Below are 25,287 nucleotides of genomic sequence, written 5' to 3'. Positions count from 1 at the left end.
TAAAATCTGATCTGAAGTACAGACAAGTGACTCCAGAGGGCAGGACGTTCGTGTTATGAGGTATGAAACAAGGAGCTGGAACTGTGTGTGGCGAGGCACGCATGCAAGAATCGACAGGATTTAACGCAGTTTGGAGCATGGAACGTGAAAAATGAGGCTTGTTTTTGCAGTAATAAAGCTTTTCAGTACTTTGACATTATCCTCTACATCTGCACACAGAACCTATATGGATAAGACTGTCTTTTCGTGGTTTATCATATTTTAAAGCATATGAATGTAAACATTGACAGATTACATTAAATGAAAATATATAAAATCTGCTTTTAACAAAATAAGACAGGAGACTTGTTAGTGTTTGAAACCGTGAATGCAAAATAAAATAAAATAAAATAAAAAACATTACAACAATGTAACAACAGCAAAAAAAAAAAAATTAATAATTTGGCATCATTTGTCTAGAATGGACAACACAGGACCGCATGATCTTGAAGTTCTGATAACCATGCATTGACCCGTACTTACACGACGGTAACGTGGATATAAGATTCTCAGGTTTAGCGCGCATGGCTGTAGCACAGCGTATTACGCCTATTTAACTGCAAAGGTGGTCAGATTTTAGGTCGCTTTGTACTGAATTGACACTGCTTCTTTAGGGTCACTGAAAGTCAACACTGGGCAGCTGTGAATGTTCACGTCCCGATGATGAAACATTTCCATACCGATGAACGTGGTATCTTCCAAGATCATGCAGGAGTCACTGGGGATGAAAATTATGTCATTCCTATGATGTCACCTACAGTCACCAGATCGCCTGTGGGACATTTTGGACAGGAGTCCTGAGAATCCGGCTGAAAACAGAAAGCCGGTCTGAATATGCTGCAGAGCTGCAGGTTCTGGCACAATCAGCCAGATCACAGGGCTGCCAATAATTAATAAAATTTTTCATAAATAAATGTTTTCAATACAGTGGATGTATTTTTTTTGCTTCCTCAGCCAACAGAGCCCAAGTATTTTGGTGAATGAACCCTTGCTTATGAGATCTGGCAACACAGTTCACCCCGGCAAGACACGCCACCCTGCGGAACCATGTCCACGTGTCCATGTCCTTCTGTATAATCCAATGTGAGTGTGCTGGTATGAGAAACTCTCAACAAAATCCTCCCGGTGATTTCGACATAAAATGTTTCAGTTTACTTGACTGAAGTCGCCACATGCTGCTTCTGGGTCAATCATTTTAGGGCTGTCTCTAAAAAGATGACTTTATTCTCATATTTGTATATATATTTCATAAATGTACAGCATTATTATGTCCCTGACCTTTATCTCAAAATGCGACTTTGATGTAATAATTTTATCTCTATTCTTGTGACATTATGACTTTATTCTTGAAATCCAATATTATACTTTTTTTTTTTATAAATGTTGTGGCCCCTGGACCGGTCGTGGTGTTTCCCCAAACCTTCCCCCAGACACATCGTCCACGTCACAGTGCACATTATGGTGCTGTTTTCGTCAGGGATTCCATTGAAATGATCTTGATGAGCTTCATGTCAAATTATGAATGGAGCAGCATGATTCGAGGACACCGTATTGAATAAGGTTACTGAAGTCAGTGTAGAGCTAAACGTTCTCCAGAGGTAAAGCGGAAAGGTCAAGTTCATCTCCAGCAGACGCTCGCTTTCTTTAGTGCTGACGGCGGAGTACGGGACTTTAACTAGAGGACGACACCACCAGGTCCATCTCTTTACTGCCCTCCTGTGTGCTGGTGAGGCCACAGCTTCCGGAAAGCTCCGGGAAGTGGCTGGCCCTGGTGGAGGGGACAGGGGACCCTGGGGACTGGCTAGTCCCAGCTTTCTTTGGAGGCACAGGGGGCGGGTGGCCCCTCTCCAGCCGGGGGATGATGGGCGACCTGAGGCCTGGCGAGAGGGGGCTTGGGGATTTAGTGGTGGGCGAGGATGAGGAGGACGAGGAGGCCAGGCTGCGGTAGTCTGTCCCGAATGGAGAGCTGTTGTGGGAGGTTAACTTTCCGCCGCCTGCCTGCTGGCTGGTAAAGCGTGACAGCACCTGTGTGACGGTGTTGCGTGCCAGCTGCTTGGCGGCGGTGTTCTCGTGCAGGGGCGTCGTGGCTGTGGTCGGAGACAGGTCCCGGGGGGAATGGGGGTGCAGCTCCTGCTCCGCCTGGCTCTGGAACTTGTGGCGGGCGGCCTGGAAGCGCTGGTTGACGCTGGCCTGGTAGGAGGACGGGTAGGTGGGGCTGGAGGCTCCCAGGCTGGCCAGGCGCTTGGAGAGGACCGGCGAGGAGACCGGGGACGAGGACAGAGAGGAGCACGCCGTACCGCTGGGGGACAGACTCTGGAGAGGGGTGGTGATGGGCGTGCTTCCTGCAGAAGGAGCCGCAGGGGATGGTGGGCTCGCTGCTACTGCGGCGTCCATGCCGTTCTCCTGGCCGGGCTTTTCCTCGGGACCTTCTGGCTCGCGGCCAGTGAGGTGGTGGCCATTCAGCTTGCTCAGAACAGAGGTTTTAGTGACCAGTGGGGACTTTCCATCCACCTCTGTCTGGCTTGAGGTGGACACCATGGTTGACGCGGACGTCTTGAGCGACACCAACTTCACGTTCGCCTTCTCTTTCTCCTCCTTCTTGTCCTTTGCTGCGTCTCGTTCGCTGATTTCCTTTCTGAGAGCCTCCACCTGCACCAACACCCAAACTCACATTAATTCTCACACACGCTTAACTTCTGCAGACTATCCTGTGGAATCATTTTTAATCAAGCATAAATATTAGCTACACACGTTTCGCTTCCAATTTATAAAAAACAGCTAATTCTAGCATTGGGAACCACTGCTTTAGGAAACTATTTTCATAAAGTAAGTGAGAAATAGAAATCGACCGCTTGATGGTTTACATTTACGACATTTATCAGACGCCCTTATCCAGAGCGACTTACAATCAGTAGTTACAGGGACAGTCCCCCCCCCCCCCCCAGAGCAATTTAGGGTTAAGTGTCTTGCTCAGGGACACAATGGTAGTAATGGTAGGGGTTTAAACCTGGGTCTTCTGGTTCATAGGTGACTGTGTTACCCGCTAGACTACTACCACCCTCATGGTTATCTGTATCATGGACACAACTTTTTTTTAATGTTTTAACAAACACGATGACTGCTCCAAATGCGCCATGTGGATTTTTAATGCTTTGATTCTGATTGGTGAAGGAAAGTTTTGTGAAAATACGGTCTTTTACGAACGCAGCCTCCTCTCCCTCGGAGAACACACCTGTGCCTGCAGCTCCCTGCACCGCTGCTCCTCCTTCTTCAGCCGCGCCCCCATCTGCTCGCGCTCGGTGTCGAGCTCCGCCAGGTGCCGCTCCGCCGCCGCCTCCGCCCGCCGCACCCGGCCGCGCTCGCCCTCCAGCGCCGCCCTCAGCGCCTGCGCGGCGCCGCTCTCCTCCTGCAGGTGGCGCCAGAGCTCGGCTGCGCGCTGCTCCTGCTCCTGTGCCCGTGCGCTGGCGCGCTGGCACTCCTGCGCCAGCGTGGACGACAGGTGCTGCTGCTGCGCCCGCTCCTCCTCCGCCTGGCCCTGCTGGCGCTGGCGCTCGTGCTCCAGCCGCTGCACCTGCTCGCGCTCCACCTCCAGCTGAGGACCAAAACATACAAACTCATGTCACTGCATTACTGACTGCATTACATAAAATATTTCCGTAAGGAACATTCATGTGTAAGCATATACAGTACAGGCCAAAAGTCTGGACACATTTTCTCATTCAATGTGTTTTCTTTATTTTCAGGGTGGTAGTAGCCTAGTGGGTAACACACTCAGAAGAGCCAGGTTCAAATCCCACTTACTACCATTGTGTCCCTGAGCAAGACACTTAACCTTAAGTGTCTCCAGGGAGACTGTCCCTGTAACTACTGATTGTAAGTCGCTCTGGATAAGGGCGTCTGATAAATAATAAAAATGTAAATGTAAATGACCATTTATGTTGGTAGATTCTCACTGAAGGCATCAAAACTATGAATGAACACATGTGGAGTAATGAACTTAACAAAAAGTGGAGACCTGACCTCCACAGTCACCGGACCTGAACCCAGTCCAGATGGTTTGGGGTGAGCTGGACCGCAGAGTGAAGGCAAAGGGGACAACAAGTGGGCCAACAACACCACTGGGAACTCCTTCAAGACTGTTGGAAAAGCATTTCAGGTGACGACCTCTTGAAGCTTATCGAGAGAATGCCAAGAGTGTGCAAAGCAGTAATCAGAGCAAAGGGTGGATATTTTGAAGAAACTAGAATATAAAACGTTTTCAGTTTTTGTTAAGTACAGAACTCCACTTGTGTTCATTCATAGTTTTGATGCCTTCAGTGAGAATCTACCGTGTCCAAACCTTTGGCCTGTACTGTATTTGAACATATTTACTGACTCACAGGAGGGCTTTACTAGTGCATATCATAGTGAATACAGTATTTTTGAAGTGTTACCTTTTGAAAGTAAATGGGAAAAGACATTTTCCACTATAGTCTCAATTTGATTCTGACTGCCAATTCTTACTGCCAACCACCAGGTGGAACCCTATCATAACTGCTCATGGCCTTTTTCTAACAGCACGTTTCAAGTCTGGGATCGGTGTTCTAAATTGAGTTCTGGGTTCCTGGGTTAACACAAACAACTGGTCTTTTTCCCGATCCCTCTGCCATTTCGCAGATCCCAGCACAACTGTCACGTTAATGTCTCCATAGACTACACTGTTTTCGGGAGCGAGCCCTGTATTTCAAACACATTAACGTTGGGAGCTGGGAAACCCTCAGAAAACCGGGACCCGTCAGCTTAGTGCCTCCTGACCCCAGCTCCGCTGTGGGGATCACACACATCGCGCACACATCCTGTCGCTATAAAACGCCCCACGCTGCCAGTCAGCTGAACAATGGCCTCTTCCTCTTGGATGCTTCCTGCAGGTCCACGGCCCAGTCTGGAACTCCCAACAGTGCTGCATGGACCAGCCAGAATGGAAAATATGCAATTCTCCAGGCTGTTGTAACGACCATGCATGACAGATAACATCTATACCATGTCACATTTCCATCGACTTCTTCTGCTTCAAATTCCACTTATTTTTACTTATTTTACATTCTTATCAATGTGTTTTTATTCTGTGCATTTCAGATGATTGTATTCCATGCTCGGTTCTTTCAGATATTTCTTCATCGCTTCAGTTCTAGATCTACTTTTGTTCTGGATCTAGACGGACGGCGTGTGTGTTTTTGGAAGGAAATCCACCTGCTGCAGAAGTTTTTCCCGCTCTTTTTCCAACATGTAGGTGACATCATCACCCTGCGCCGTGTCTTGGGCATGGCGTCGCTTCTCCTCCTCCAGGTCTGCAATCACCTGCACCAACACACACACACGCACACACACATACATATCAAAAGTTCTATAGTAAAGGGTTTCCACAGACACACACACACTCACACACAGAACTCAAATCCTTTGATCATGGCCTGGTGTGCCGATCAGGTTTCAGCAGATGTGTATAAATCAAGATGACCAGCACACACACACACACACACACACGCCCCTCATATCCTCGTCTTCTTTTACAAGCAGGGAGTGCTGTGCTTCCCTCCAAGGTTAACACGCAGTGTGACAACAGGGCCTTTGTGCTGCCCTGAGACTCACACACAAAGCAGAGAAGCTGGAACAAAGAAAAGGGGGTGCTCTCTCTCGCTCTCTTTCTCTCACACACACACACACACACACACACACACACACACACACACACACACACACTTCATTACTGTTTCCCAGTCAAGGGGGGGCAGGGTGTGAGCTGGATCATGTCTGACAGAGAAATCGAAATTCTGTCTGGAGACAGCAAAGATGAATGTGGTAATAAAGACAAATGAATATATGTCATTTTATTATTATTATTATTATTAAATATATTGGTAATGGTTTAGAACTGTGTGGACAATGTATGTGTGTATTTTTATGTATTTTTCCATTGTTAGATTTAAAAAGGTCCTTAATGGTACCCCAACATACAAAGACGTCAAGTTTTAAATAATTTCAACTGAAATATACGAATTAGCAGTTCTACCGGACTGATCTGAAGGTGACATGTAGCCGGAATGCCGCCTTTATTCTACTCAGACTCACCCTGCGGTGCCGGCTCTCCACAGCAGCGAGCTGGGCCATCATCTTCTCCTGCATGCGTTTGCAGTGGGTCATCACCAGCTTGAGCACAGCCAAGGGGTTGGGGCTCCCGGTGGAGGCTCGGTCCTCCCCTTCCTGCCCCGGACCCTGACCCTGCCGCACCACCTCGCTGTCCCTCTGCAGGGCCAGAAATGGGTCGGTCAGCTCATACTTCCCATAGCGCTCCTGCACGAATGCGTCCCGGTGCTGCGCCTAGAACACACGTAGAGCACACACACCTTCTTTAAATGCACTTCTTTACGAGACAAAATACAACATATTTTCAATAGGTTTTGTGTGGGGCATGTTCACTAATGTAAGGTCAAGGAGTCTTCGGCTTTTACTAAAACAAGTAAGAATCACTTGCTAGTTATCTGCTGATGAAGACAAAGAAAAACTGACTGGACATTTTGTTGGTGTGTAATTATTTCCGCCACCCAGGACACGATCTTTAGTGATGTTGAAAATGTTCCCTCTGTTTACCTCCGGTCTGGTAGTTAAACTTGCTCCAAACATGCAGGTAGATTATCCATCGAAGGTGCAAAAGTGGAGTCAGTATCAGTTCATTAAGTCTAATGAGTGTAAGAGGCCAGCAGCTAATAACTAAAACTCAGTTCTCTATCCACCCATCTATCTATCTATCTAAAAAAAAAAAAAAAGATCCCCATTTGTTTTTCACAGGGGAACCGGAATCTACCCAGCATTCTTCAGCTCTTCCCCGCCTGCCAGTTTACTGCGGGGTCAACGCCTGGGTCAATTTAGGGTCACTAATTCACCTGACCTGCGTGTCTCTGAGCCAGTGTGAACACAGCGAGAACGTGCTAATTCCATGTAGGAGTTCCATGCACACGGAGTCTCAGGTGGCCTTGTGATATGGTCATAAATCGCTGTTTTATATTTAAAATCCCAGAATTAGCTTCTCCCTTATGTTCTCTCACACAGGTTTACGTTCAGCTTTAACCTTGATAAATCTACACTGGATACCGGTATTTGAAAAGTGAGTCCGAACACACTGCTCTATCTCCGAATCAGAATCGGAAAACTTTATTTAACTTTGCTTACATCACGACACCTACAGTACACACCTTCTCATTTTTCGTTTTCTTTATTTTCATGACATTGGTAGATTCTCACTGAAGGCATCAAAACTATGAATGAACACATGTGGAGTTAATGGTCATGACAAGAGCAATGCAGTAGAGAACAGCACTAAAAAATGAAGCTAAATATGAATAATTGTAATAAAAAAGATATATCAGAGATAATAGAGACTTTCTCATTTAATATAATTCCTCTGGTACCTCTAAAATGTTCACGTTTCATCCCACCCCAAGTTGAAGGCAGGGTAAGTTGGAGTGTAGGGTGCTAGTAGCCTAGTGGGTAACACACTCACCTGTGAACCAGAAGACACAGGTTCAAATCCCACTTACTACCATTGTGTCCCTGAGCAAGACACTTAACCCTAAATTGCTCCAGGGGGGGGACTGTCCCTGTAACTACTGACTGTAAGTCGCTCTGGATACAGGCGTCTGGTAAATGCTGTAAATGTAAATGAGTGAATTGTTTCTGCCGCTGGTCCTTCCAGGATCAGGACTTAGAGATACTATACTGATGAAGGAGTAAAGGGTTAGAGGAAATCCATTCTGTGCTGTTGCCAAGAACAGCAGAACAGACTGCCAACTCAGCACACACACACACACACACACTCACTCACACACACACACAAACAGACATATGTCTAATGCAAAAACAATCTGTCGGTGGACTCTCGCTGGCCAAAGATGCTCCGCTTCTCTCTTTAATGATGCAGTCTGTCCCGGCACAGCCTGCTCCCAAACACAATGGAACGGGCACCACCCCCACCGTCCAACACAGGCAGGTGCCCGGCCACTGCCTATCTAGCTCTCTCGGTGTGAGCGTGTGTGAGGGTGATTATGTGCGCAGGACACAAAAGAAGCAGCTGCAGGGGAGGGTTCGACTGTGCCGACGCACAGAAGGATGCGGCTGTTAAATGATTCAGCAGATGGAGACGTCTGCCAGCTGAGAACAGACGGGGTGAAGACCCTCCGAGACCCTTTATTTGTAGTGCCGTGGCCTTCGCTTTTCTTTGTGTGGAGCCAAATCGTGTCAATTAAACTTCTGCGGCATGCCAGAGATTCTCCGCTCTACGTTCGGTGGGGATGCAGCCGAGGTGCTGAAATGGGTCAAGATCAGGTCCATGTCAGGAAATTTAGATCATTTTCACACTCGTCAACGCTTCATCACAGCATTCAGGTGATCACTCACTATCGTTTGGTATTGATCTGCAGTGACCCCCTCCCTCCAAAGGGGACAATGATTTTCTCTGCTTAATTTATTCCGCTTTTAACGGACCAAATGGAAGGCACAGGAAGCGCTTTACTATTTGCACAAATCAACATTGTAAACTAAAACCGGGACAATGAAAGAGGAATAATAATGCTGCTCTGCTCTGATTTAATTCTCTGTATGAATGTTATTGTATATTTGTATTATGAATATTACCTTTCATGTATAGCTGCTAGTTTTTGTATGAACTCTAATCCCGCTGGTTTATTCTTACTTTGAACTCCTTCGTTGAGTTCGGTTGTGCGTGTTTGTGAGAACTACATTTCTTCTCGGTGCGACCCACTTCTGGAAACTGAAGCGCGCTGCATGCTCGTGGTTCGGCAAAATAACCCGAATTCCGACATGTTAGCCTGACGCAGGACAGACACGTGAGAAGCGAGGGAAGAGCAAGAACACAAAACAATTATCACGCTGCTCGCGTCCGAGGAGTGACACGTCTTGCTCTTCTCAGCACGTAGCCTGTGTGACTGCGGTTTACCCTTTAATCTCTTCACACCACACGTGCACACACACACATTCCCTGTGCATTTAATCTGCATTCCTCCTGTCGCATCATCAGTTGAACTCTTGGTGACAGCAGCTCTCATACGACACACATGCCCTCTCAGGCTATGCATTTTAGGATGCTTTTAATACATGAATGCACACATTTCTTTTGTATACATTTTATTCGTAATATGCCTGCCTTTTTTCTTCACACATATGTGTCTTTACATATTTTGCACTGTGCAAATATTTTAGCTGCAAGCAATTTTTGTTAAGGTAGCAAAATCCACTTTGTCAACTATTGATCAAATATTGACTGATCAAATATTGAGTTTCCCACTTAAACAAAAAGAGAAAAAGACAAAGTGTCCTTGCAGCTTCCTGCTGTCCTCTGAGATCTAGTACAATATGGTTCTACATCTACAGACTTAAAGGAGGGTTTTCAGTTTACACTGCAGCACAGCACACGGTTAAATGCACTTAAATGCAGAGGACGCAATGTGTCCTCTGATCTTAACCCACCGCCCTTGGTGGGCAGTGGGCAGCCAGGAAAGGCGCCTGGGAGCAGTGTGTGGGGACGGTACCTTGACACCTTGGTGGTTTTGGATTTGAACCCACAAACTTCTGATTACGAGTCTGCTTGGTTACCCTTATCAACACCCACTTTCAGTTTGGGTTCACAACTGCTTAACTGCTTTTGCACTGTACTGTACATATATTTTTAAGGAAAGTCATAAGCACAATCATTAATTTTATAACACAATATATGTAATAAATACAACATCACCAAACAAAAACATAGAATTGAAGTGACGTGCACTTATCGACTGCACCGTGTTTCAGCCAATCAGGTTTCAGGGTGCAGATTAAGCCCATGCCTGCACTAGAATGCTACTGAATTGAAAGCTTTAACTTAAAACCCCAGTGTGCTAAATATACAAATGCTCTCACCAGTTCAATCTGAGATTATAGGAAGAATGAGTGGCTTCCTGTCATTTTAGCTCAGTTCGGATTTTCGACCGGGGAGTAGCAAGGGCTCCCGGAGGGACGGATGGATGGACCCTTACTAATGGAGGTGTCTCTCGCGCTCTCATTCGGTCAGCGATTTGAGCTAATGACAGTGCCCTGGGGATGTCGGCTTATCATGTCATGAACGTTCTCCTCACGCTTGATCCTCTGCTTAGAGATGCAGTAATCAAACTAGACCGATTTCACTCTCTGGATCAATAATACAGCCCCTGCAGCCAAAAATATCTGAGTGTGTGTGGTACATGGGACCATAAAAGAGCCGCGAGAGATGAACAGACACTTGCCCTGAGTGGTGTTCATGCCGTGATTATGGCACAGCCATTTGCAGCTGGTGTCTGAGGTCATCTGCAGACGTAGTGTCCTGTTACACTTGCTCCATGGAGGGCCTGAGTTCATGTTCCTGGGTTTTTTTTTGTTTTTTTTTTTTCCAGAAGATTTGGAATGTCTGCCCTCAGGTAGGAGGAGCCAAATACAGCCCGTGAGAATGGCTTGGGACATTCCTGGTCCTTGCGTGTCCATGGAGATGGTTAGATCCTGCTACACCGATCAAAGATTGGCAGGAAGTAATTGTGAACAGCGTCAGCATATGCGATGCAGACAACACAACACAGACAAACCAGCCTGTGCTTCTTTCACTAAGACAAAAATTCAGTTTTGTTCAAACGAACATACAAAAAGAAGAACCCAAACCAAAAACAAGCAGCTCAATGCCACAGACCTCGGGAGGTAGCCAGGCACAGGCCATGGCACTAATCCGTGGATAATCGAAAGGAAAATCCCTTCAGTCTCGCCTCATTCCTGAGAGGGTCGGAGCGTTGCCGCTCTTCGGAGGGGCGACATGGCGGTCATGCTCACACGCTTCTGCGGTTCATTTCCCAAAGACCGAATCAATCCCAGCAATCCCGGGGCTGACGACTGCTCGGCTGCCTGTCCGCTCAAGCTAGGGTCTGGCTGGACGTGGGGCGATGAGGGATGCCTTGACTGGGTGGTCATCAACATTCTGAGTTAAATTGCAATCAAATTGTTAACGGTTTCTGACTAATCAGCGACCAGAGGGATCAAACACTAAACAGTCTTTCTGTTTGGTCCATTGGTTTTCCAAAACTACTCTCTATCAAAAAAAAAATCGATGTTCGAACAAAGTGATTCACAATCAGGCTCCTATCAGACATTTTGAACAACAACCTCAAAATCAATCTTACAATCTTGTTAATTAAACTGGCAATGATCTCGATATTTAAGTTTCCATGACTAGGACGCAAAAGTAAAAAAAGCCAAAATGTTCTAAAGGTTCTAAAAGTGAATTAAAACCCTCCTTGGGCACTTTTGCTAAAAGGATCTGAGATTCCTAGCAGGTCCTAGAATTAATAAAGACACAGCTGGACACAAAGCTCTGCAGCTATGGAATAGTCTCAAAAAGAGGCTAAATCCGCCTCGTCTATTTGACAGAAAAAAAAGTGTTCCCACCGAACCCTCTTTCTCATTATTAATATCTTTTTTCTCTTCGTTTTAGACTGTATGCATGTCCCGGTGCTGAAAGCAGTTGCTCTCATTGCCGAACTTTAATTTAATTTCGGATTATTTTTTTTTAATGGAAGGATTTACAAGAACAGGGTATACAATGAACTAGAAACATTAATCCCATGAACTCTATTAACTAGCAAACCCTGACTAAGGCTGCAATAATACAGTGGATCACTTCCCGGATCCTTCTGGAAATCGCCACAGGTCGCTGCTTCTATGCAAGTGCTGTGTAACGCTTCAGAGGTCTGAGGTAGGGAAACGAGAAAAACAAAAAGAACGTACGCCTCCTTTAACTAGCAAAATGCTCGTCTTGCTTTGGTTCAGTTGCGTTCATGATCTGAAGCATGTACTGTGAGGTATGCGCTGAGTGGTCCATCTCTGTGAGATGCTGGAGACAATTAAATTACGGAAAGCTGCAGGATCTAGTAAGCAGCTGCAGGGGCAGAACAGAAGAACCTAACAGAGGGTCTTTTTATGGTCGATATGATCTTGGTTTATTTTACATTGAAGGCAGAAACAAAATGACCCGAGGATGTATGGAATGTTGGTATAGATCGACCCCGATGTGGGGAAATTGGAATTTTCTGGAACAGCAAAACCCCAATCTGCCCATGTGAACTGATTCATTTTCATTACCTAATTCTTGGTAGACTTTAAAACACTTAAAACTGTTTAAATGTGTGCATGCAGTGCAGAAATCTACATCAAATTCCCATGAAACAGCGTGTCTCTCAGTTCCTCAATACAAAAGGGCCAGAGCCGGAAACCGTAAAAGAGAATCAACGGCACATTGAATAGTAGGCAATAGAAATATAAAAAAAAAAAAATGATGAATCGTTTCAGTACTCTGCTACTGCCACTTTTTATCCAGGCAACTTTTTCCATGGAAATGGATCATTCTGATGATGGAACAATTAAGGGTGGAACTGAATTATTAAATATTACATGTTGGGTAGACAGGGGAAGCCTGAACTTCACAAGGAAGACTGATGAGGAGATCCTTCATGTTGTTTCTTGGTTATCAATGGTCCAACCAAACTTGCGATACTGAGCTGAGCTTCCAAACTTCCTCTCAGCAACCATGGAAATGTGCGAAATGCTCTGAGACAAGGCCATTAAAATTCTGTTTAATGCAATATTCTAAAAGTGAAACTTGACTTAAAAATGAAACTTTGTTACTCCAAAGGACGGGAAGTTTCAGTAAACAGTGATACACGGAATGATTAAAAAAAGCGATCCAGCCTCTGAGAAACTACCAAAAAGTGGAAAAAACAAGAGCAGACAGGCCTCCTCTCCATTGCCGTCAGCATGCCACGCCCGGACGCTCACGTTCTCCTGCTCTCTTCCTGCCCTGCACACCAACAATAGCTGTGTGGGGATTCCAGTGAGAACTTCAACAGTGTGCAGATCCAGTTCTACCACTAACAGTAGCCTTTTATCAATAAAATACCAAGAGACAAAGAGAACAAAGATGGGCATTTTTTATAGCAAAGCCCCTTTAAGCATGATAAACATCCTCCCTGGGCCCATTATTTCAAGAGAAGTTGGCCCGTTGTAGAGGTTTGAGACACACTCATACTGCTCTTGATAAGTCACCAGGCAGCCCTAATTTTTGAGTCTTATAACTCATTAATAAACTAAATTAATTATTGACTATTAGTGTAGTGATATGACTGGCAACTGCTTTGCTTTGCTGACAATGGCAGTTACCTACAGCCTCTGAGCCAAGACTTATTCCATCTGCAAATACTCAAAGAGTACAAGACTTGAGCCATGCCAAAATATTTTTTATTAGGGCTGTGAAGATGAATGCATTAATTCCTGTGAATAATTTAAATGAACGCTGTAAAACGCAGTAGTGTTATGCTTCCTGCGTGTCACATGTCCTGCCATGGCCTAACCCGACATGAACCTGACTTATTTGCTGCCAGTTGCACAAGGCAATTTGAAATAATGTGACTTTCTGGCCAAGATGCTCACAAGGAAATTTGCATGAATAAATTTGACCAATTACCGCTGGTTAAATGAATGACAGCCAAAATTTTTAGATATCTTTTATATTTTCCTTCACTGCACCTACTGTCTCATTTTTGTGTGTATGCATTCGGAAATTACAAATAATTAAAAGTAGTGACACGGCTTCCTCTGAGATGTCTCCAGCATGTTGCCTGTCCTGCAAGCAAAACCAGCGCAGCTACGGCTTGTTATGAGCAAGGCCCGAAGGGATTTTGTTTTCTTTCCTTATCGAAATGTCTACATCAATCTGTGCCGTTCCCTTTTTGACAGATTGCCTCAGCACTGCGCCACGCCTAAAGCCTGCCAGAAGACACAACAGCTTTTTAACCACAGGTGAGCTGCTTGTCAAACACGCTTTAGACACAGAGGAATTTGCACTTCAGCAGTTAACAAAAAAACATGGAAACAGGTCGATCTTTAGCCCTCTTTAACTGTCAGGGCCTGGGAAGGAAGGCGCACATTCAGACATTTTAGAGCTTGAGGATTATGTAGGAGGGCTTGGGGTAGCTGAAATGAAAGGAGGCGGGCAGTAGAATGGTCTTTGGCAGGTCAATGGCAGATAATTCTAAAGGCTGGGCTGAATCGTAATCAGGGGACAAGCGAGCGGTTCAACACATCAGGGACAGGACAGGAACCAGACAAGGGCAAATCCTAAGAATGACAAGTAACAGGCAGTTGTCGCGGACCTTTGTCAGTCAGAAGCGGGAGCTGTTTATATAGGACGCAAACACCGGCCACGAAGCGGGAGGACGTGCGCCCCCTGTGGGGCTGGCAGTGAGACGGCAGCCGTGACATTAACATTTAATAGGAACAAAAGTACACCACAGCTCATGAGATTTCGGTTAAGGCAACATTGGCATGTGACTATCATGATTCATTTTAAAAACAAATGTATTTCTTTGCATTCATTGCAATATATTTACCCTACGCATGTTTTCTGCAGAATAAATGTGACAGGCTCTGAGTATTTCATGGTACTTTTAGGGCTCTAAAGTGTGAGACAGTGTGAGAAGCAGGTAAGCACTAAATGTGGACCCTTAAGTTGATGAGTCTACAACATTTATTTCTTATATAGCATCAAAATCACATACAGTGTGCCTCAGCGGGCTTTGACAGGCCCTACAGTTGACACCCCCCACACTTGACCCATCTGCACACAAGGAAAAAATTTGGAGAGAGAAATCTTCTAATATCTTCTCTCACTAATTTGATATTTTATACACACTCTAGACATCTAAACAAGTTTAAGGGACAGCAACAGATTGGTGGTTAGATATGTGAATAGCAGTTTTGGCTGGATTAGTTTCCAGAGAGTGAACAACTTCAACAATTTCAGCCCTGCAATGCAACTGTACAGTGAAAACTGAAAATTAATTAATTGCAAAATCATTTTCAATAATCTGTAATATCCTTCAGAATACTATATCAAATCAAGGATTTATATTTGACTTTCATGAAACAAGTCAATATTATCCAGGAATTTTAACATTAGCTTTGCTCTTCCCACAGGTGTTGCCAGATTGGGTTTTAAATCTTTGGGTATGACAGAAGACCTTTCTTGTTTAAGTAAAATTAATATATACATCGTTTTCTTACTTTTGTGTGTGCTTTGCACACTTTTGGATACGTTTGCACTGAAAAAATCAAATATCTGGCAACTCTGCTTCCACGGCACTTCAGATTCAAGAGCCAAGATTCAAGGTTCAACCCCATCTTAAAGCACACTATAAATGTGGGGTTTATAACACCTACTAAATGCCCCTAAAATCATTGGAAATCAGGGCCCACATTCACTGAAATTACATTTGCAAGAGTCACACAAATGACATATATCTGTATATACACACGCTTATATTATGGTCCATGCATCTCTTGCTTAACTGTGGAAGTCACTGTTACTTAGATGACTGCATAGATTCATCCTCGTCGTACTCGTGCAGGATTTGTTGTTACACCGAGTTGGGAGTTTTTGCCATATTGTTTACACTTGGGGATGTGAAGACTTGTGGAAATTAGATAAACAGACTTGTGTGTTGTGATTCTAAAAATGCATTATGATACACTGCGGAATTGGCAATGCTGCTTTTCTGTTGACCTGGTGCTGCCCCCAGCCTGTGCATTACAAGGCGGGAAAATGTCCAGTTTCTGCTGCGCAATGGACTAATAAAGAAACTTTTAGCCCGGCTGCTGCTCCCAGCACACAAACACAACTCTTCACTTGTTCAGCCAAAACCAACACCGCGGTTACCAATACTGCACTGTCGCCACGACCAAAGATGGGGCTTGGCTAGGTGACCCGAGTCCCAACCTCTTCTCTCCCTTCTCTTTCTAATCCCATCTGGGAAGAAAAAATGTTCATTTATGGCATTGTGGTTTTCCCCCCGGCACTCTGAGCCAGCGCCTGACTCATAAGCAAACAACCCAGGTCGTCCTGGGTCGGGATCCGTCCACCTCTCAAGTTCACGAGCCACCTCGGGGCCTGTCCTGCTAATAGTGGTGTAAGGGCAGAGCAAATAAAGTCTGAACTACAAAAGATCTGAGGGTGGACGGTTGTTGGCGTAGCCTTGCTGGGCTCTCTCCGGTGTAATCTGGCCTGACGGAGATGTGGTGGCTGGCTTCCTTCCGCTCTGAGTAAACAGACGAGGGCCCAGAACCACCGGGCCGAATTAGGACAGGAAACAGGAGTGCAGCAAGGAGAGGACTATGTGGACACACACAGAAATACACACATATGCGTGAAAAAGAAAAACGCCGGGCAGAAACAAAAGAACAGCACTTGCGGGTGTTGATTTAAGTGTAAAAAACTATTTCATACTCGCCATTTGACTCCCGAAAAGTAGTGATCCCACAGACCAATCAGATTGTCCTTTGATGTTTCTGCCTTGACCAAGCAGAACATATAGTGGACATCCACCCCCGTCATGGCACCTCAGGCCAGTCGTTGGCCTTTCGGCACCCCGGTGATACTTCGTATTTATGAGGGGAAGGCTTGGTTATAAATTGGGGATCTTCATTAAAAGCATGGACCTGGATTTTCCCATCTTAAATAAGCATAATCAATATGATTCATAGTATATTATTTGACAAAAATGCTTGTTAGAGTTAAGTCATTCCTACTGATTTGATGACCCTTTGTCATCAATACAGGGGACTGCATTATGGTATCAGTAAATTTTTACTCTCTCGACTGCAGCTGGTCCAAAACGCTTCCACTCATTTTGTTTCTGATACTCAGAAAAAATTCTAAGTTTTATGGTGATACACCACCCTACCTGGTGCTTTTGCAATCTTAGCACCAACATTATAGAATGATTTACCTTCAGATCTAGACTTAAACACATTTCCCCTTACATGTCTGTCTATTTGTATTGCATTTTAATTGTATTTTAATTGTACAGCACACTGGAATGACACTGCGTTGTCTTTAAATTGTGCTCTGTAAATACAATTTTATTTAACTTGATTATTTATGGTTAGGATTGGCCAGTTTAAGGTTCTCATACAGTTTAACTGGTCAGCACATCTAAAAAATACCAAAAAATACCAGCTACCACCATCATGCTAAGCAACAATTTCAGTCTTTGAATCTGAGACAGAACAATTTCTTTTTTTTTTTTACTTAAAGAACATGTATCTCAAATTTCTCATGAAGGTTGTTTCGAGTTTTATGGTTGCAATGCCTTCAGCAAATACATTTAATATGCACCATAAATAGCTTAAGTCATGATTAATGGAAATTCATTTTGATTAATTCATGGCTAAATGAGAGATTAAGTTGTAATGTTTTTTAACTAACATTCTGGAGCATCCATGAATGATGAGAATTTTCCTTTCATGATAAGAAGCAATGTTTTATCAAAATATTCCCAAAAGTACAGACAGGATGCAAATGGGTGTGTAAATGTAGGAGTGGGTGTGTATGTGTGTGTGTGTTTGTGTGTGTGTGTGTAAACCACAGCTTCCTAACAAATCACACAGTCCCAGCCCAGGCCGTACTAATGGGCTTCAGTTCCCATTGACTAATACTCCCTCCAGTCCAGACAGCCCCCTCCACCCACTAAGAAGTCTTTGAAGCATCAAAAACAAGAGCTTGTTATTTCGTTAGTAGCTACTGAGTGTGACAAAACGCTCCAAAAAGCACAGAGCGATAACAACAAAGTAAGCGGATTAGCTACGCATCCAGGATAATTTAATGAGCGTGTTCACACACTGATCAGGCCTGTAAGGTCCAAAACACATGAATCATGTTCATCTTGCCTCGGCGCTGCAGCTGAATTCACCACTAAATCCGGAGGATTTTCTTCCATTCTGTGGTGAAAAAGGGTCTGCAAACGTACCTTTTCACAATTACACATTCTCAAAAAAAAAAATGATATTTATATAACGGTATTTCGCAATAGTGCTTGAGGTTTATAGCAATTTTACAATTAAACAAAGACTGAAGATTAGAATTTGCCAAATTTAGACTGTAGGCGGAAGTCTGAAAATGTTGTTATTGTGGGAGGTAATGGCGCCTGGGATAAATCAGGCCCAAATTACCTTCCTATCTCAGCAAATGGGTTATCTCGGCAGCCATAACTAACCAAACAAAGGCCTGAGGCCGCCTGCTTTTGAAACTGGGCAGAGATTGGGGGTGGAGGCTGCCCTGGGGAAAGCTGGGAAAGCCTGGTGGTGCTAATGAGTGATGTCCCTGGGTGTAAAGAAGCTGAGATGACTCCTGGAACCCCTGGCCCTGTAATTATGGCTGAGCGAGCCACCCGGAACCCTCGCAAGCACCGCGCTCCTATCTGCCCGGAATCCTTCCTTCCCCAGGGAGGAACGAGCTGACCTGATTCTCACAAAGGCTTGGATCTCCGGTTGAAACACTGTAAGCCACAGGCTCAATTTACCACGCTGTTCAGTTTGGGTAAGGAAATAAAATAAAATAATTATTTATTTCCACTTGGTGGAACACAAGAGACATATGCAAATTCCAACAAAACGTAATATTCCAGTAACGGAACGTAAAATTCCACTATTGTTTGGAATACAAGCAGTATTGGATTCAAGTTTTAAGAGGAGCTCAGTGATGGTCGTTCATGATAATAGAAGCTCAGAAAAGAAATCCGATGCAGTTCCTCCCTGACTGCTTCAATGGGAGTACCATGGAGCCATAAGGTCCTTTCCTGCCCCGCATTGTCCTGTTGGCTGTCTGCTTCCTGTTTTTCACAACTCCACCTCATGATACAGCAGCTTTGTCTTTGACTAACAAAACAACACTCATATTACATAAGGCAGTTCGGCCAAAACAGTCACTTACATCACACGTTCCTCGGAACGCTGCAAGAAGATGATCGTACATCATGCCAAAGAATACTAATGCGACAGCCTTCCTATAACGGAGTCTACCGTTTAGTGTGACACCAAGAAGGTCACGGTTAATTGGGACAGTTGTCTGATCATGGATGGAAGGTTGCGAGAGTAATGAGCAGGTGCAACTCACCCGGAGCGCGTGGATCACCAAGTCCTGGGCCTCCAGCTCTCCTTCCAGGATGCTGAGGAGCATCAGCAGCTCCGGTTTACTCAGGCTCTCCACATTCATCCTGCACTCCTGCAAAAACACAGCCATGAAAAAATGCGGCGTTGGCCACAAAACCACCATAAACACAAGGGTCTCGGTCAACCACAAAAACAACCATGTAACCCGCCACATGCGCCCACAACTAACCAGTCACCAGACCACCAACATGCCCACCTGACCGCTATCTGTTACACCCTTCAGCAATAATTATTATTTCCATCATGCAACATTTTCTCTAAAACGATAATGCAGAGAGACAACAATGCAAAAAGGCAAAATAAATAATAAGCCGGTCAAAGTCAGACAGAAATATCATTTTTAATTGCAGTATTCAGTGGAAATGTGTAAGTTTTTAATAAACTATGATAGAAACTATGAATGGAACAGTGTTGGACATATTTAATTGCAAATATTTTCATATCTGCAAAATTTCACATATCAATTAATTACCCAAACCCAGCCTACCACAGTATTCTGAGCTGAGCTGCGGCTTGGCGGTCCTCTCGGGTGGCTCAGGAAGCCATCTGAGCGACCAATCACAGCGGGCCGCGCCGGGAGCCTCAGTTCCGAAGGATGATACTGCAGCATGCTGCGGTTTGGCCCATCTAAAAGCCAAGGCTGACCACTGTGGTCTGGTGTTTTACGACTGCTGTTTACATTTTGCCTGGCCTGTAGCCGCTATCTTGCTGGATCTCATGCGGTTCTCCCTGAGGTCCTGCTGGACTCAGCAGAAGTATGGGCGGAATGTTCTCGAACGCTGCCCTGGAACCCAACAAACACCACTCAGCTGGAAAAGCTGCGCTTGGGCATTAGGACTCCGAGGAGGTTTTTCAGCCGAACTGCAATATGCTGTACGCTTACTGTAAGCTTACTGTACGCCATTAACTTGAGCATCTTAACGCATGCACAAACGGCCTTTTAAGCTCCTTAACAGAGGTTCAGTCATATGCCTGCACCAAGTGGGAGAGTCACAATCACAGCATCTGTCCCTGGTCCCACTGGGGCATCAGAGGAATGCCCAGTCTGAGCAAGTTTGACAGAAATTGAATGTCCACACTCACTGGTTCACGCCGCCTATTCACATCCCAACCCTGCGGCGTCAGAGCAGGGGGGGTCGCAGTGACTCACAGCGCTAACGCTTGTGAACCAATGGTATGGCAACTGCAATGCATTTTGGGTCGGCACCTTTAGTGCTGTTGTGGGATTGTTTTGGTAATTCAAGTATTATTATATAGTATTAACCTTTGATAATCAAGGTGAAGAAAAAATTTATTTATGGTTTGCAATTTAAATCTAACAGCACAACCAATTGTTTGAATGTAGTTTTATTCATTATTGTATAACATAATGCATAGTTCATGCATTACTACAATATATAAAAATAAGATTAGGATTTATACTTGTAACGACCGCCGTCTCACCCTGAGGGGACCTCCACCCGGAAGGAGGCGGGGTCAAGTTCAAGGCCAGTGGCCTGTAGAAAACGCCGGCGGCCATTTTGAACACTGCCCGCTCATCGTTGTTTTTTTCCCGTCGCCGCTGCTAGTTTTCCAAAGAACTCCAAAGAACCACTTTTACCTCGACGCCTCTTTTGGATTGTCCCGGCCTGATCTCTTACCGTGAACGTGGCCGACCGATTACACCGACCCAAACTATTCTACGGCCTCGCCCTCTGACATACTGTGATGCCCAGGTGCACACAGGCACGGCCAAGACACCTGATGATGGAGTCCTGATCAATCCAAGCTGGAACCAATTAGGCTCGATTGATCCGGACTCCATAAGAGCAGTCAGACAGGGCCCAGTAGATGCGGCTGCATTAATGTGGACGTTCTCCCTACCTGCAACAATGTGAATGACACACGTATTACCACGATTGTACCACCTGCCATCTTCATATACGACAATGCACACTTCCCACTCATGGCCCCGCTCTCCCTCAGCTGCTCTCTCTCTCTCTCTCTCTCTCTCTCTCCTGCGATCCGAGCAAAGATGTTCCGCGTCTCCCTGCCCTCCAGCTCTCGTTCCAAATACTGTACTGTGTGCACGTGTTCCCCCAGACCACCACCATGACAATACTCGATGATCACGATATGGTCATTTAACACATTCATGCAGAAGAAGCCCCGACACATTGAGTGTGTTTGATTTCTATATATATAAAAACATACTAGAATGAAGACAAAAATACACACACACACACCTCTCCTTTTATGCTCGACACTCGCAGTGTTTAGTTTAATGGCGGTACTCAGATTTTCCAACACTTCAGGAAAAGTTGCCGGCCTGGCTAGTGGCTACTGTTGTAAACTCCGTGAGAGAGAGATTTTGGTTTTTTTTTTAGACAGATACACCGACACTGAAGCTGTTGCTCCAAGAGCTATTCCAGATTTTATAAGTCTTAATCAAGCATTTATCTGCATTCTGATGAAATGATTGCTAGCGGTAATAATGCAATTTCTAACGTTACTTTTAATGTGGCCTGTTCAACAGTTAATAATAACACAGTTACTGTAGGTAAGCATGTGCGTGTGTCAGTGTCTGAGAATCTGTGACATCACTGGATGAACAACGTACTCATCACACACACACACACACACACACCTTTGAGTGACGAGACGCTTTGATCCCATTCACTGATAACATTCATCTCATGCTGCAGTGACTCATCTGACGCCGAAACTGACTCGTGTATTTTACCGCGGTGTGTATGTAATAAAAAGCAGAACGCCGCAGAGTGTCTGAGCAGAGCTTCTGTAACTCCCATAATGGAAACCAGACCTCTGGAGAATGCTCCCGCTGCCATGGGGATATGTGTACTGAGTTCACCGGGCGTGTTAAGAGTGTGTCTGGGTGACAAAATTGTGATTGGACGCTCTCTGTTAGACCAGACTTTAAAAGGCCCAGAGTCTGAATTCTTATCTTTCACGGCCAAGAGACCCGAACCTACAAAATCTAGCAAAGACACAGACATGTCAGAGAGCCAGATGACTAAAAGCACTTCCTGACCTCGAGCCATTCCACAGAGGGACAGCTCTTCATGTATCTGCCAAAGACAACCAATGGGAGCTCCCCTCGCGGCGGTTCTCCTCACACTGCTCCGTGCGTGGCCTTGACCCGCGGGAACGTGGCAGCGAAACGCTGAAAAGAAAAGAAAAAGGGACCTGTCTACGGCTGCACCCTCAAGACAAACAAATCACTGATCTGGATTCAGGGTTTGGCAGCGACTACGGGCAGACGCAGACCAGGAAACACCCTTTGAGAAAGGCTAATAGAAATGTAGTGAGTGACACAAAAGATTTTTTAATCCACGGACATAACATTATGACCACTCAAAAAAAAAGGTGTGCATTATCCTGCTGAAAGGCATCGGACAATTGCTGTCAAGTGTTGGTCATCTGTGACAACGTCTACGCAGGAGTTCCATCAAAACATCTACATGAATTCGGGACCCAAGGTTTCCCAAATCTTCCCTAAGTGCATCCAGGGAATCGGACCAGGCCACCTTTTTTCCCCACTGTGGGTCGGTAGGGATGTTCATGTGTGCATGGTAGGAGCCTTTGGTGGTGGACACAGGTCAACCTGACTGGTCTTTGACAGCTCTTCCTCAATAAGCTTCCTTCCATGTTCAACCTTTGGTTCTGACCGCTGCAGACCGTGAACATTTCACACAATTCCACACAATTTGGGCCATCACAATTTTGTAAAGTCTCTCAATTCTACACCCTTGCTAATTAAGTCTGCTTCCAATATAGAAAGTGAAGTGATTGTCACACGTGATACACAGCAGCACAGCACACAGGGCACACAGTGAAATTTGTCCTCTGCATTTAACCCATCACCCTGAGTGAGCAGTGGGCAGCCATGACCGGCGCCCGGGGAGCAGTGTGTGGAGACGGTGCTTTGCTCAGTGGCACCTCAGTGGCACCTTGGCAGATCGGGATTCTAACCAGCAACCTTCTGATTACGGGGCCGCTTCCTTAACCACTAGGCCACCACTGCCCCAGGAAACAGAGAAAGTGCACCGCTCCCGGAGGCGCTGCAATACTGGGTCGATGCGTGGAGCAGATGGAGCAAGCTCCTTTGCCGACTCCCTGTTCTAAAAATCCGCTTAATATGTAGTCCCCCGCTGGGGGACGTATCAGATATTAAACTGATAAGAACAGATACTACACTTGATCTTAGCCAAAAGGCCGAGAAGTTGCCATATTGGCAACTTTAAGAACATGCTGCCTGATATGGCCGATTAGTGTATCTGGAGAACACTGGAGAACACCGGTCTGTGTTCAAGTAAAATTAAATAAAGTTAATATATCATCTTACATTATTCAGCTGCATACTGCAGACATCTAGGCATCCCTGTGGAAAGACACTGTTCTTGGCAGCGAGGTGTTTTTTTCCTCCGTCGAACTAGTTAACATCAACGACACCACAGCATCAATAAACCGTTCAGTTGACCGTATCCCAGTGAGCAGGACATGGAGGCCAAGGTCAATTTAGCAGCTAAACTCGGCTGGATGTGGAGTGTTGAATGAATGTTGGCCCTTTCAGGGCCATATCCTTGGGGTGACTAAATCAGGCTCAGATTGGGAGCGCAGAAAGGTGAGCTGTTTCAGGTGCGGGTATGACTTGCACCTGAAAATGAATATATGGTTCAGGGAACACACACACACACACACACACAGTGTTGTAGTGCTGAATATACTGTGCTGTCAGTCTGAGGACAGGAAATACCTCTGGCCTTTTTTTTAGGGGGGGGAGTCATATTGGGTTTCTTTAACTCTGTCTCCTGTCATGAGCCACTGTTATGCCATGTAAAAAAAAAAAAAACATGCATTTTTATTTTTTTCTGATGTTTTACCCAAGGGACTCCAAACTATTCATTTAGTTGAATCTGTTCTGCGTTGGTTACAATTAAATGCATGGAGGGCTTGGTACTGTAAATGGTACTGTAAATTACAGATTGTACCTGTTATAAAACACGCCGGCGGGGAACAATACCAACAAATATCAGCGCAGCAGCTGAAACAACAAGCGTTCGCGGCGCAAATCTGGCTGGAGGCCTGAATGGGAGCAAGTACACTGAGCACAATACCAGCTGAATGGCCACACACACACACACACACACACACTTACATTCACTCAGCACCGTTCGCATTTCCGCAGGGGGTCGGGCCACAATGCCGGGAAAATGAAGAATGCGGGGCCGAAGAGCTTTCAGAATATGACACACAGCACCCATAAGTCACACGGCGAGGGGGTTTTGCACCAGCTAAATAAACCCGGATCCTCCCTACAGCGCCACGTTCTTCTGCAGCACCCCGAAAAAATGTTTCCTCGTCATTCTGACACGGTGTCGGTGGAGTCACGACAGGGCCATGTCACCTCACACATTCAAGCCCGACTGCATTCTTGACCTTCATGCCGGAGCCTTGGGAGAAACCATCTTTAATCACATCACCGCTGGATGCGGCTGCGCGCCCCCGCCGCCCTGCGCGCCCCCGCCGCCCTGCGCGCCCCCGTCGTTCTTTTTTTTTTTTTTTTTTTACCGACACGCACATGAAAGCGTAGCAGAATTATAGCGCATTGTCATCTGCGCGCATTTTAGCGACAAGCTGGCAGCGACGGCGTTACTACGTCGTTACTCATTAGCCCGTGGGAAACGCGAACGTCTCCAAATTACGCGTGGAAATTCGAGTGGACAATTAAAAAAAAAACTTTTAAAGCTTTAAAATTTTGTTTGTTTTTGGAAACGACAATAAGGCAATCACGCGAAATAATGGATAACAGATAACCGTGCAAATAGAATAGAATAGGAACAAGGTTAGAACGAGACGTTCACTTCACCCGCACTGGACTGTGACTGGACTACGCCGGGGTTAGATATTAAATGACCCTCCCGTCCAGGCTCTGCGCCTCACCGGGAAAGGCCGCTCTCATTTCTGTTTCTTTTTTTTTTTTTTGGAATGCGGTAAAGAAACGGAACGTATTTACCTTCATGCGTCCCGCTGTCCCCTCGTACTCAGAAGCTGCATCACACAAAACACGCACGGAGCGACGTCTGCCCCGGGCGCCCGTCAACTGCGCGCTGGCCCAGCGGAAAACACGAGCCGCCGACGGTG

The 25,287-nt window shown here is 45.4% G+C and overlaps 1 protein-coding gene and 1 non-coding gene across 3 annotated transcripts; both read right to left on the bottom strand.

The window, feature by feature from the left end:
• Nucleotides 1–1,312: 1,312 nt before the first annotated feature.
• On the bottom strand, nucleotides 1,313–25,287 carry cttnbp2nlb (CTTNBP2 N-terminal like b). Of its 2 annotated transcripts, none has more exons than XM_028994840.1 (6): nucleotides 25,160–25,287; nucleotides 19,088–19,195; nucleotides 6,148–6,396; nucleotides 5,269–5,376; nucleotides 3,272–3,631; nucleotides 1,313–2,688 (listed from the first exon to the last, which is right to left on the bottom strand). In XM_028994840.1, exons 1-6 carry the CDS (start codon nucleotides 25,163–25,165, stop codon nucleotides 1,711–1,713), a joined length of 1,809 nt encoding a protein of 602 aa, XP_028850673.1. In that variant the 5' UTR covers nucleotides 25,166–25,287; the 3' UTR covers nucleotides 1,313–1,710. The 2 variants fall into 2 exon arrangements, with proteins under 2 accessions (XP_028850673.1, XP_028850674.1); XM_028994841.1 differs by having other exon boundaries at nucleotides 6,148–6,321.
• LOC114798960 (U2 spliceosomal RNA) lies at nucleotides 23,180–23,370 on the bottom strand. The gene has a single exon (XR_003751162.1). It is a non-coding gene; the product is annotated as a U2 spliceosomal RNA (small nuclear RNA).

The sequence above is a fragment of the Denticeps clupeoides genome, chromosome 10, assembly GCF_900700375.1.
Source record: "Denticeps clupeoides chromosome 10, fDenClu1.1, whole genome shotgun sequence".
In the NCBI taxonomy this organism is placed as follows: Eukaryota; Metazoa; Chordata; class Actinopteri; order Clupeiformes; family Denticipitidae; genus Denticeps; species Denticeps clupeoides.
The sequence above is the reverse complement of the archived record's forward strand: the minus strand, read 5'-3'. Positions and strand labels throughout refer to the sequence as shown.

Bases quoted from the DNA above. Each gene is read 5' to 3' on its own strand.
- cttnbp2nlb (XM_028994840.1), bottom strand. The intron at 5,377-6,147 runs GTGAGTCTGAGT...GTGTTGGTGCAG, and splicing joins TGGAGAGCCGGCACCGCAGG to GTGATTGCAGACCTGGAGGA. The intron at 2,689-3,271 runs GTGTGTTCTCCG...GTGTTGGTGCAG, and splicing joins GCAGGGAGCTGCAGGCACAG to GTGGAGGCTCTCAGAAAGGA.